This window comes from Rattus norvegicus, chromosome 8, assembly GCF_021556685.1.
Source record: "Rattus norvegicus strain SHRSP/BbbUtx chromosome 8, alternate assembly SHRSP_T2T, whole genome shotgun sequence".
Lineage (NCBI taxonomy): Eukaryota > Metazoa > Chordata > Mammalia > Rodentia > Muridae > Rattus > Rattus norvegicus.
This window is the reverse complement of record NC_141541.1, coordinates 77,797,184-77,811,589: the sequence shown is the minus strand read 5'-3', so window position 1 is coordinate 77,811,589 and position 14,406 is coordinate 77,797,184. Positions and strand designations below refer to the sequence as shown.

Genomic DNA, 14,406 nt, shown 5'->3' with positions numbered 1-14,406 from the left:
ATATATATGTATATATATATGTATGTATATATATATAAAAAAGTTAACTAGGCTCTCTCTATATAAAGATGTTTAACTATAAAGGACTTTGTATTTAAAGGGAGAGAGAGAGATTTCACTGGGTATCAAGTAAACCTGAATTTAAAAAGATATACAGATTATGGAATGTTTCATGGTAAAATACTTGTTAAATATAAAAAAGTTGGCACCTGTCCATACACCCCAAAGAGAATTATTACCCAACACCTCTAAGAGGAAACTCTGCTCAGACACTGGTGCTTCTGGCTCTCACTAAAGCAGCATCTTCATGAAGTTGTAAAGAGAAGCATGTGCTCACCATGTAAACAAGCAATTAAAAATCAAAGCCATGGACTTGGTATGCTCCATAAGTATCGAAGACACACTATTATGAAACTTATTATAAAAACATAGCTTATTTTTATTAAAGCAATCATAAATGTTTCTGTGGGTAAAGCAGTCTATTCAAAGTCTTTTCTTACATGCTTGAAATAAATCTACAATTCACAAAATTCAAAACATTATATTCTTAAAATGATATTTCTGTTGTAGAAAGTAATATGCACATTTTAAAACAAAATAAGCAGAGGCACACACAGAGGTGCTGTGATGACAGAGGAGGTCCTGAGGCAAACGTAATACACACGGGTCAACAGGAAAGCCATGCTATTACTAGTGTATGAAAGCTAAAAACATCACAGTATAAGAGTAATACCCAGGGGCTGGAGAGATGGCTCAGTGGTAAAAAAGCACTGGCTGCTCTTCCAGAGGTTCTGAGTTCAATTCCCAGCAACAACATGGTGGCTCACAACTATCTTCATAAAGACAGTGTACTTGTATACATAAAATAAGTGAATAAATCTTAAAAAAAAAAGAGTAACAGTCACCAATGCGAGAAATAATGCTTTAGACTTATTTATATTTTTATGTTTTAGATTTTACTTATATTTTTAACTCCTAATATTTTATTGCCAAAGCAAATTACTTAGAAAGTAGGTATCAGTCATTAGGACTACAAAATTGCATATACTTTATTACCTCCTTTCCATATCTAGCCTACTTTAATCTCATTTGCTTTATGCTCAAAGAAGTTAATTAGAAACATTTTTACCAGATGTCTTCCCACCAAGACAACATATCCGTTCCCATAGCCATTTGTTATTTCTTTGCCAACTTAAGTTTCACCTCTCCATTTCTAATGCTCATTATATGTGACATTCCTAATAATAAAGACACATTTTAATGGTTTAACAGCTATAAAAAGAGGATATTAAGTGCAATAATGTATTTTTGGATGCTTAATAAATAAACCTGAGACTACTAATAGAACTTACCTTTAAAAAAAATCAACAATAGAAGTATGTAGTAAAGAATCCAGCAAGCACAGTCTATCAAAGACCTAGACAGGCCATCGATCCTGTGCTGAGTGCCCGGAAGGCCCTACCTTCTCAAGGAAGCTACAGCTCTCAACAGTGGAGCCTTCAAGCCTGAGGGGTCACTTGAGTTCTATTAGAGCTTGAAATTCTTGTCTCCTCAGCCTTTGGGGTACTTGAACCAGATTTAAGAAGCTGAAAGCTTGGCCATTGTCCTTCAGTAACAACCAATCTCTTTTAGATCATACTTTGAGCTACACTTGGGGGGCATTGCTTTAGATAGCAAAAATGAAGCCTCTATGTTTGTGAATCATTCACACAAAATGCACATAGGTATTTCTAGCTTTAAATGTAGTATAACTTTGTAAAAACAATCATACAAGTAGAAATCATGTATTTTGGTAATAAATGAGAAATTTTACAATTGTTTCACTATTTTTACATGTTTTACCAAAACAAATTCTCCATTGACTGTATTTAGAGGAACGAAATGTAAAAAAAAAATGTATTTAGTACACTGTAATTTAAAATGTCAAAAGCAGCATGATTCTACATTTTCAAAAGGTCTGACCAATAGTACTATGAACAGTGCTCACTGCCTTCTTAAGACAGCTCCTGAGAGAGGAGCATCTTTCACCACTGTGGCAGCTGTCATACTCTCATCTAGTTAGACCCCATCCATACTCTACCCAGGAGTCCCTTTACTTAAAGCCTGCACTGGTGCTCCCCCCCCCCCCCTTCATGTCACACACTGCTCCTGTACATCACGAGGGAGCTGGCCTTCCACCAAGTCTCTGTGCAGTGACTAGAGTCTGCGCAGTGGTAGTGTACCATTCCGAGTCAGCTGTGTTTTCTACGGCTCCATGCAAGTTTGATTACAATTTCACTTCTAGCACTACCACCTTTTGTGTTTTCCCCCTTAATCTTTGCTGCCAATTCCTTGTTTTCATTATCTATTTTCATAACATTTCAAACAGTTGGTCACTGGCAAACAAGGAGGAGCCACACTGCACATTTGATTTCTGTACATGAACTGTGAAGAGGTACAAAGCAGCTTCTTTCAGACTGAAGGGACGTAAGTAGTCACTGACCATGTGTGTCTATAATCTACTTCATAATTAGTGGACCAAGGAGCTGGCAGTGAGGCTTATATGCAACTTCTACTCTTAATATATTGCCATAACCGAAGGTCATACTTACAAGAACCGTGTAAAGTGAGAACTGACTGAATGCCACCTCCATAGATTTAATAAACATTGTAACACTGGACAACAGATAGAGAAGTTGTGATGACACTACAGATTTTCTTAAAGGAGCAACTCAAGGTTTTTAAGGTGCAAGAGACACTGTAATCTAGAGAAGGAGTTGAGCATATTTATATAGAGCGAAGCAAGCAAGTAAACAAAAAAGCAAGTGTATTTAATATACCTGAAGACTATAAGCTATGGTGATTCCCAGAGTGCCCTAGATTAGCAGCATTATTATCTACGATCAGGTTAGAAACATGAAGATCCAGATCCCATTTTGGACCACTCAGTCAGACACTCTAGGACCAGCGCTGAAACATTAGCCAGGTATGGCAACACGGGACTCATTTCAGCACTTGGGAGGCTAAGGCAGGATTAGGAATTTGAGGCCATCCAGATGCTATATAAAAAAACAGTAAGAACTCTCCCAAAATACTGATTACTCAGAATGAAAGCAAATTTTCAAATAATCACTTTATCTAGATCAGGCAAGAAAGACACATAGCACTCACTATATGCAGGGCATGCCTATGCTCTGTCCTAGGATACAAAGTTCTACCAGGCTCCAACTTCAAGCTACTTTCTGTCTAATAGGAAAAAGTGATAGCCTAAGAAAGAACAATGATGTGGGAAGTTAACAAAGGCAAGTGAAAGAACACATTTAGAGATCAAAAGAAGACTGGAGGAGGTGGGAGCTGGTAGGGCAGATGGATCAATCAATATCACCTTATACTGGTGCAGAGACCAGGACACAAGATGACAGAGACGTTCAGCGTGTAACATTCCAATGTGAAGGAACAGAATGAACGATGAGAGCAAGTAACTTGTCATGTGAAGCACATTAACTAACAAGAACCCTGGCAACATCTTTCAAAGTCCTGCTAATTTCCTTCTGCTCAAAACTTCAAAACTAAAATAAAGTCAAATGCTGTTTCAAGATGAGATTTCTAAGGCAATGCCATTATAATTATAAGAAAATTACAAAATATGTATTAATCAATTTGCCAGCTTACCAATCCTCTGCCATTATTTAAGTACAGAGTCGGTTCAAGCAGAATGGAAAACAGAGAAGTACAAAATGGAAGTGTGCACAGCGAATTTAAAGGTAAGTACTTAGAGGGAATTACAAAGGGGAGGAGGACTCCTATAGACTCACCAACATAAAACGAGCAGTTGGAATGCAATAAACTTTCAGTCCAGAAGCGACAGAGCTCGCTTTCAGTCAGAGCTTCAACTCCATAACAACCTTGATACTCTACTTTTGGTAGCACGTAAACTGGAAATTGCTGCAATGCAAAATTGCATTTTGTCAAAGCTCTAGATCTGATCTCCACACACATTCCATGGTACACAAGTGCCCATAAATCATACATATATACAATAAATCAAAACCCAAACAAAAACAAAATTTGCTTTCCAAAGAAAATACATTTGCCTATATATCCAGAATAAACTTTTGAATGCTTGCAGAAAATTTAATTTTATTTTGCATAGTGTAGGATATGGGAAGGAAGATATGGATACATTTGCCTCTGAGGGGTAGAATCAAGATGCACAGTTAAGAAATAAGGGCTCACTCACCATCAGCGTCATCTCCAACATAAATAGGCATACTCCCTGCCAGGGAATGTGATTCACAGCAGATTCTTTGGGACAAAGCCTAGTTCATAGGTTCAAAGCTAAATGCTAGAAGGCAATAACTAACATATACTAATAATTCTCAAAAGAAAAGAGGACCATCCCCTCTTTATAGACATCAGCTACGCAAACTCCCTGAGCAGTTGGTTTTCTAAGAATGAGCATTAACAACCTTTAAGAACAACTGTGGATGTTTACAACACAAAATGCTTTATTCCAAGCATGTGACAAATTACCCATTTAGAGCTTACTGGTTAGGATATCAAGCAGATGGAGAGAGATGACTATCTAAGGGAATTAAGTCATCTAAGATAGATGACTATCTACTGGTCTAAGGGAAGATGTGCAGGCAAGTACCTTCTTGCAGAATACTGTAGCAGGTGTGTTTTCTGCCAATGAAAACTCAATTCTTTCTGACGGTGCTGGACATTAAACCCAAGGTCATGTGCATGCTATACAAGTGCTTTACTACTGAGCTATGATACATCCCCAGCCTGAAAATTCTACTTTCAACAGGATTCTCCAGTCCTTGCTACAAAAGAAACAAGATTTATAGTACCTCAAGTTAGCACTTTAAAATTAAAATAATTTTAATTATTTTGTCTTTCACAGATCTAAAAACATCATTTAATCATTGTTTCTCAGTTTCTGGCTCTCCTAAGTTGGTTTAGTGTCTTTTGCACACCAGTGGTGCTAAGAAAAATCCAAACACAGCATTTCAGCCATCAGCACACAGAACGCTGTGGTTTTTGTGACTACTAATTTCTGAAAGATGTTGAAGTGTAACTCCTAAAGGTAATGCTGCCTATAATGTAATAACCTGGTGACCCTGCTAAAATGTAGACTTAGGTGGTGCCTAAGGTTTTGCATTTCTTAGAAGTTGCAGTTCTAAGGACCATAATTTGGACCCGCAGTAAGGAACACAAAGTGGCTTATAAATTAAAAAAAAAATACTGTGATTGGATTAAAATCATTGAATTATATGATAATTTCTTAGCAAATATAAATATGATTAGGCCTCCTAACTTTAAAGCAGATAGAAGCTGGAGATAAAATTCCCATTTTCTATTCCATCTCCAGAATGTTGAGAAATTGGGGCCACTGACAGGGCTCAGCAGATAAACGATTGCTGAAACCTAGCAATCTGAATCCACACAAAATACAGAGGGAGACAGCAGACTCTAGCAAGTCGTCCTCTGACCTCCATACATGTCCCATGGCATGAGTGCCCATATGCCATTTACATACATACAATAAATCAAAGCCTAAACAAAGGGCTCAACCGTCATGTTAGAGAGCTAAGGAGTGTGTTCAGTGATGTGGCTGGCTATGGTAGAAATGGAAAAGAGCAGATGATGCAAAGCAAAGCGAAGATGATCATCATTCTGGATAATAACGTTATTTACACAGGGAAAGTAATCTTTAAGATCTATCTATCTTTACATAGAGTGTGTGTGTGTGTGTGTGTGCGTGTGTGTGTGTGTGTGTGTGTGTGTGTGTTTGAGGCAGTGTGCTTTTCTTTGATACATGACTAAATCTTAAATCTGACTTTATTTCTGTATGCATTCTACTGCCATCTCCAGGAAGTCAGGGGAAGGGCCTGAATGTTTTCTCTCTTCTTAGTATCTACAATTGAAGTGCAAATCACAATTTACATCAAGATTTGTGATGTAAAAGTTTCCCTTTTCCCCAGAAGGGCAGCAGCTGTAGTCTGTGCGGCCCAGGAGAAAGCTTTTTTTGCATCTGTTTGCCAGTTTTACATAGACCTCTTAAACCCTTACTTCCATTCCTAAACTGACAGGTCAAGTCTTCTCAGTAACTGAGTAACTCCTATTCTTCCTAACATATTGCACCTTTAAGCAGTCTTTTTTTTTCCCTCAGGGCCTAGGATGCCATCCTAAAATTTCAGTAACTGTATCTGAAATTGTTAACCATTTTAAAATGCAGCACCCAGGTTATATGGTTAACTGACAGTCAAGAGCTAGTAGCTACTTAGTGTTTAGGTGGTCTGGATTTCACAGTTTTACACAGAATGTGTAAGCTTCAGTTTTGCTTTGGTCCACATCAGCCTCTTCACTTCTGTTCCCTCAAACTGGCTGCTTTTACTAATGAGTACAGGTGTTGCTGGCTTTTCCCCCAGGTTTGCTTTTGTTGAGACAGGGACTTATTACTCTGTAGTCTAGGCTACAGGCTGGCCTGGGATTTACTATGTAGAGTAGCTGGCCTCAACTGCTGATAACCCTCCTGCTTCAGCCTCCCAAGTGCTGGGATTATTATTAATCAGAGTTTTGTTGAGGAAGATATCAACAACACAAAACTGCAGAGTTAAGGAAAAAACATTCAGAGATGAGATTCTTGAACACCAGGAGTTAGATTTGCAAACCTGAAAACCTTGTCTAAACAAGCTGGTTCTCATGGAAGAAATATTGCAAAGATACATTCTTAAATGGCAGTATTTTAAAGTTTTTCAAACTAGTATGGATTCCTTACAAAGACTCCTAGACTCTAGATCCATCAACTTTTCTCATCTCTTTATGAGTTTCTGTGTTATAACATTTCAGAAAAAGAAGAAAGTGGGGCATAAGTCCAAGGGGGATACATTACAGTATGGAAATTATATCATGTGTGCTGACCTATTGCACATAAAGAACAACATATACAAAAGGCATGCACTCCCAGGAAAGCTTTCAAGTTTTACTTCGAGTTTGACAGTCAGAAATATGACTTCTACTTAGATATTCTTTGGGGTTCAATTGTTTTGACATCTTGATAAATAATTTTCTCCTAAATGGTTATAGCTCAGTATTTATAAATTTCACTTTTTGAGTGCATGACAATTATCCTTCCAAGTCATGTTGGTCAAGAATTAAATTGGTGTCCTAAATTTCCCTGTGCTATTCTTACTTAGAAAATATTGGCATCAACGGGTATTTTGAACATATAAATAAAAAGATAAAATGGTATGGATTCACAAGGTAGAATGTGAAATAAATGCAGTTGCCTACAAAAATTGAGAACACAAATAAGTATAGAAACAAAACTTACACAGATACACACCCACACCTACAGCCACACCCACACCCACACCTACAGCCACACCCACACCCACACCCACACCCACACCCCTGTAACTCTAGTTCTAAGGGACCCAACTCCCTTTTTTGGCATCTTCTTACAACACGGACACAGATGTGGTACAAAGGGACATATAGGGGAAACACCAAAGCACATAAAAGAAAATAATAAAAAAGTTTTAAAAAAGAACACAATTTAAGAAGTTCTCTTGGCCTGGTGAAATGGCTCACTGGGTCAGTTGCTTCCACCAAGCCTCCTGGCCAGAGCTCTATCCTAGAACCCATATGGCAGAAGAAGTTGTCTCTGACCTCCATACCTCCATACACATGTGGTACAAATACACACCCTCTCTTAATAAATGGAAATTTCAAAAAAGAATGCTTATAAGGAACAATAAAAGACACTTTAGTACTTTTTAGTAGACACTTCAGTACCTCTTAGCAACTAATTAAAACATGCTTCTCTTTATTCACCAGACTCCAGAAATCACATGCAAAGTGTCAAGTGATCTAAGAGAAGCTCTGAGGAGACTTTTTATCACACTCCAAGAGGAGCCACAGAGGAAAGACAGAGCAGGAAAGAGCAGAATCTGTCACCCCAGCAGCCCTAAGCTCCAAGACTCTTAAAGCTTCAGTTTCTAAAAGATGTTGAGAAGTGTCTCAGGGTAAAGAAAGGGGTTGTAGGTGACAAGGAAATGCAAAGTCATACACAGATGGGAGTGCCTGTCTGGTCAAATCAATCTAAATGACATTTTCCCCTAGAGTTCACATGGACTAATCAAGGTGATTACCAGCATTTATGATGATGATGATGTGTGTATCTCATTAAGACTGATTTCAACATCTTGCTAAAAGAAGGTTACACAGAAATATAATAGGAGCCATCAGTAATTTAAAATCAAATTTTGTTAGAACACCATGTTCAGCATTTGGTATTATCACTCACACTGCCACATCACAACTCTCAGATAACTTACTCTTCTGATCTTCCGTTTTTTGGAGCGTGGTCTTGTCTCTACCCTCTGGACACTGCACCGCACAAGTAACAACAGGTCTTGTAGGCTGAACAACTTATAGACAAAGTTTCCTTCTTGAGGAGCTACATATTCTGATGTGTCTTCCACATAGTCTTGAAGTTCATATGGCAATCCTTTAAAAACAGTCCTCATTACCATTTGAAGTATGTGACCCATTTATGCATTGTAATCTGGGATATAGCAACTCAATTAACTCTTGTGACTGTCAATTCTCCACCTTGGGCCATATTTACTGACACTGCATCGGAGAGCTGCCAACCAGAGCTTTAGTTTTCTGACTTTTCACAAATACCTCCATGAGCACTGGGTAAAACCTGCATTAGGGTGATAAGTATCAAGAAGGAAGAGCTTAAAGTATCCTGCTATTCCCAAGCCAGGAGGACTGAGGAGCACTGTCACACTCATTGTGTAGTCCACTACAGACCCTACAGAATATATGGGTGGATCAATGATTGTGATCCCCTCCACAAGCTTAGTAGCCTAGGTACATGCCAGCAAACAGGTTATAGCACATGAATAAATTGGATAGATATACAAAGAGGACACAGTAGAAGCTGAAATAGTGATCAACAGACTGAAGTAAAATATTAGTGACTAGGTAAAAATTACAAAATGGGTTATAATAGTAAGAAAGAAGGGAGAAAAGCTAAGGAAAAGGAATAGACAAACTGGCAAGTTCTTGATTTTCACTTACGTCCTTTAGGCTTCTGAAATGCAGAGGGCCAACTGGATTTTGGCCAGGTGGAGGCGTCCAAAGTAGCAGAGGGTTGCTCAGAAGCAGATGGCTGTTTAGATTCTTCTGAATTAGTCAAGGGCAACTCAGGTATTGTCCTGGAAACTGGTTTTAAAAGCTCATCCTGCATTTTTAGAATTTCTCCAACTGGATCAAATTTTTTATAGACTCTTTTGATAGGTTTCTTTAAAACACAAGATTCCTCAGAAACAGTAGTGGTGGTCTGGTTTTCCACAGAAGCCTGTGCTGAAGAATTTGGACTAGAACCTAAACCAGCTGTCCTTCCATCACTATTACTTTTACTCTCTGTATCAATGATTAAGCAGTCCTCATCTGTATCACTGCCACAAGGTATCCCTTTCTCAGTGTCAGCTGTTTCTGATGCAGTGGCTGTTTCGTTGGGATTGTCTGCGTTCTTCTGAACACTTTGTCTTTCATCACTGGTACACAGCGCACCTACATCACTCTCATTAGAAATTTCCTCAGTTCTGTGGACTTCACTGTCTTGTGTTAAAGACTTTGCATTGGCACTGGGACCCTCTTCAGCACATGGTTCAAGCCCTTGATCATCTTTATTTTTGCATGCTTCAGGACCACTTTCCACACCAGAGAATAGCTGTTTCTCCTTCTGTAACTGTTTCATCAGAATCTGACATAAACTTCTAGAATCATCAGTAATGTTTGGTATAGCTGATGCCTCAGGTGTAACTGGTGTTACAGGAGCAGCTGGTGCCACAGGAGCAACAACTGGTGCCACAGGAGCAACAACTGGTGCCACAGGAGCAGCTGGTGTCACAGGAGCAGCTGGTGCCACAGGTATAGCTGTTACTTTGGGGGCTGTGTGGACATCTGTCATGATGGGTGCAGAGGAGTCACTTTCTGAACTTGGTGACCTGGATGGACTAGTAGTAGTTACTCCAAAGGTTTCAAGTTCTGTGACATCACCATCAAAGTCCAGATCCAAATTTTCCAGAGTCTCAATTTTTCGGCACTCACTAGCTTCAGTGGATATCTTAGAAGAAAGTATATTGATAAATTATTAGGAAAAGTCACGTCATAGTTACTTAATGCTTTTATCCCTAACATCATAGTCCATGTTTTTAAAAGTAGAAAGATGTCTCAGTGAGTAAAAGGACTTCTATGCAAGCATAGGAACTGAGTTTAGATCTCTAGCACCCAAGCAAATGCCAGACAAGGTGATGTGTGCCAGCAATCCCAGTGTTCTAGGAGAGGAGGGAGCAGAGTGAAGGACGATCCCAGGACTTGCTAGCCAGTCAATTCAGCTGAAAAGGTTACCCTCATGGGTCAGTGAGAGACTGTATTTCAAAAACTAAGGTGGAGAATAATAAAGACGCTCAATATTGACCTCAGGCTTCCACATATACATACATATACTACACGTCCCTCCTACCTTCATATTCATACAACACAGCAGAAAGAAGTCTAATGGCTCCAAAATGTACACAACTTACATTCAAGTACTTAATTCTGTATTCTCCTTGAAAATGTTCACATAGAAAGTCAAGGTATAAAAGAACAGGAAAATGAGTTGTGAAATGCCAGATACAAAGAGGAATATTTACAAATGAGAAAGCAGACAAGACCATCAAGAAGACGCAACAAGAGACGCTCATGCTCGCTTCATATACTCTGGAAGAGAACCTTGGACTTAGTTGACCAGGAGGACAGTTTCTTAATCGCTGTTAGGCCAAGGATCTCTCTAATATCAATCAGTGAAATTCTTTGTACATCCATTTAGAGTAAATTCTGAGTAACATGCTATAAGGTAAAGATGGATAGGAAGTGGCTCTTGGTATTCTGGGACACAAAGTCATTGAAGTTGTAGTCTTTATATACTATTTTGGCGATAACAAAACTACATACAAATAGCTTTAAACTATTCAAGAATAATCTACCCTCTAGTAAAATACTAAAGATCTCTCCTCAATCTGGAAGAGCCCTTCATTTTAAAAATTTATTAATTTTAGTTTTTTTTTTTTCAAACAGGTTCACACACAGCATAAACCTTGATTTTCTTATGTAGCAAAAGCTGACCCTGAACATCCAAAAGTTCCTGCCTCCACATACCAAAGTGCTAAGGTTATAGGGATGCTGTACTCAAACTAGCTATTTATTTTACCATTTGTAGCACTGAAGATTGAACCCAGGGACACTTGCATAGTAGGCAAGTACCCTACTACTGAGCTTAATTTCCAGTCCTGGCAAAGTGAGTACTTTAATAAATGCCATGAAAATTTGACTATGAGCTAAATATGTACTAGACTTCTAGGATAGAGTTTGGGAGAGTATGTCTGACATTAACTAGGCAGCAAAATTGGTATATAGAAATTACCTAATCTCTCTGAACTTCAGATTCCATATTTCTAAGATGGGAAAAATAAGGTTACTTTTTCTATTTGTTCAAAAGATCAAATGAGAAATTATATGCAAGTATTTTCTTGACATTGTGTCTGGCACATAGTAAGCAGCCTCTCAACCCTTGATAGCTCTAACTAAATGAACAAATTTAGCACAAAGGGAGACTGTATGCCATTAACAGGGGTATAATCTCACACAGTGAAGTTAAAACAGAACTGGACATAGCATGAAGAAATAAAGAGAAAATGAATAGAAGCAATGTTAGCAGAGTTCAGGGCAAGAGAAAAAGGAAGAAAAAAATGCAAATATGACAGAAATGTCACCATGCCTGCTCGATGGTACTGTCTCTAGGTAAGCCTATGCAGATTCATAAAGTATAAATACTGATAGAAACAAAGACATATGAGGAGCTGAAATGTATAGTCTATACATTCTATGTATCCTCTTTTCCTCTGAGAACTCAAGGGCCTTTCTAAAAGTGGACTATAAGTAAAATCTCAACATTACACAGAGCAGAATTTGCTAAGGTTCTGCTCCAGTTAAAAAAGAAATAAAATTAGAAATTATTAAGAATATCTAAAAAACAATAAATTCAAAAGCCCAGAAAATGAAAACACATCCAAAACTATTGGATAAAAGGAGTTGAGATGAAAATTTTAGAACACTTATGCAACAAAAATTAGAGTAATTATTTGGGGTAAATAGCACAATTGGGGGCTCAGCAGACACCACTTGCCCCTCAGAATCATTTCTACACATTGTTGTTGGAGTCTTGGAAGACATTAGCTATCTAAGAACCATATTACCGTAAATACAAGGCGGTAAAGGTTAGGATGAAAGTTTCTGAGGAAATGGGGTCCTTCTGTGCCACCCTGTCAACGCTCTATGTGGTGAAAGCCTTGCTGGGAAACTGAACTTTGCCTTGTTTCCCTCGTCCTGACATTGCCAAAGCATAGGGTTTTGGTTGTTTCTTCAGAACTAGCAAATACCATCAAAAGCATGAATGACCCTAAGTTGTGGCTTGCCTCCTAGACTCCTGCACTCCCCTCTTTCTCATCTTTGTAAATTCTTATTATCTTATTAGTCTCCCTCATGCTGGTAAGGAGTATGTTCTTTTTTTTTTTTTTTTATTAACTTGAGTATTTCTTATATACATTTCGAGTGTTATTCCCTTTCCCGGTTTCCGGGCAAACATCCCCCTCCCCCCTCCCCTTCTTTATGGGTGTTCCCCTCCCCATCCTCCCCCCCTTGCCACCCTCCCCCCAACAATCTATTTTTTTTTTTTTTTTTTGTTGAGTATGTTCTTTCTATTTTGTCCAGCAATAAATTTTAGGTGTCACAGTAGAGGGAAGGCCCATTGCCAGAGCCCCTCTGTGACTTTCACCCTTCCTGATCTATTCTGTCTCATCTGTGTTGTCGTCCGCAGTGTGAGCAAAGAGACACAGGCGGCACTTCTAGTCACTCACCCTCAGCACACAGAACTGAGTCTACACGATCAATGTCTGCAGAATGGAATTCTTTTTTTTTTTTTCCGTAGCTGAGGACTGAACCCAGGGCCTTGCAAAAACAGCTCTACCACTGAGCTACATCCCTAACCCCGGAATTCTTTTCTATAAACAAAATACTTCACCTTAATAATCATAGAAAATTACCTTTATGTACACATCATTAAAACTAATATTTATACCATGCCAATTGTCACTCTAATGTTTTGCATGTAATTTGAACTCAAATCGCTAAGAAGTTAATGTGACACCCACCTTACAGATGGTCTCTGATAAAAGCACTCATTCTCTGCTTGGTTTTGAACTACAAAGTACTGTTAACTATTGTCACTTTCTTGTATTCCAGAACCATACTAACCTTTACCTCTGTCTCACTGTGACTCTGTTCCTGTTAACTAATCCCTCTCCAGCCTTCTTCCCAACTGCCCTTCTGCCCATTGCCATGACCATATCTTTTGGATGTCACATTAGAAAAGGAAATCATGGTATTGGTTTTTCTGTAACTGGTTTAACATTCTGATCTTCAGGTACATCTATACTGTTGCTAATGACAGAATTTTCTTATCTTTAAAGGTTTCCTAGTTCCCACCCCATTTTCTTGATCCAGTTGCCCACTTCTGGACACTGAGGTTGACTCTGTATCTGGGCCACTACTGTGCCTAATGCTGCAATCAACATTAGGCACAGGGTCTAAGCTCTTTGGTTTGCTATTTTCTCTGAAATAATGTTCACTAGACAGTTGCTGGAGCATATGGCAGTCCCACTTTTAAGGGACTTCCTCACTGTTTTCTGTAGTGGCTGAACTAATCTGCATTGTGAACAAGTGCTCCATAGCCTCCTCAGTATTTGTCCTTTTGTTACCTGTAAATTCTATCACAGGTCTCACAATGCTGCCTCAGCTTTTCAAGCATTAGGGTCAGCATATGAGCCACATGCCTAACTAGCACTTGTCACTCATCCCTGCTATTTCTACTCTTCCTCAGAGAAGAGGATACCTCACTGCAGTGTTTGTGTGGGTGAGAGTGGGTATGTCAAAGGCTGAGGCCATGTGTCTTCTTCATTCTCTACTTTACTGTCTGAGAGAGGAATACTCTCATTGAACCTAGAGCTCTCCATTTAGCTAGGCTGGTTGACCAATAAACTCTAGGGATCTACCTGTTCTCTCCTTACCCATCCAGGTATGCTCAGTCCTACCTGCTTTTTATATGGGTGCTAGGGATCAGAACCCAGATCCTCGAGCTTAAGCCTTCTCCTCAGTACCTCATGGTTTTCACTCGCATTTCCATGACAGCTGCTTATATATCTTGTTTTAGAATGTATACTCAAATTGTTGTGCTGGTTTTTAAAATTTATTTTAGGTAAGGGGGTCAGAGAAGTTAAGAGCAATTGCTGCCTTTCCAGA

General features: G+C 38.8%; 1 protein-coding gene across 20 annotated transcripts in view; it reads right to left on the bottom strand.

Annotated features, from left to right (window-relative positions):
• Positions 1-14,406, bottom strand: part of Ice2 (interactor of little elongation complex ELL subunit 2) — a 41,567-nt gene that overhangs the window by 7,684 nt on the left and 19,477 nt on the right. For 13 of the 20 annotated variants that reach the window (XR_015627010.1, XR_015627009.1, XR_015626999.1 and 10 more), the window contains 3 exon segments: positions 9,082-10,132; positions 8,328-8,500; positions 3,795-3,924 (listed from right to left, as the gene is read on the bottom strand). Coding sequence is in view for 4 of the 20 variants with exons in the window: in XM_087563859.1 (XP_087419985.1) it covers positions 3,795-3,924; positions 8,328-8,500; positions 9,082-10,132 (1,354 nt within the window). In the remaining 16 variants the exon portion in view is untranslated. 20 annotated transcript variants of the gene reach the window in all.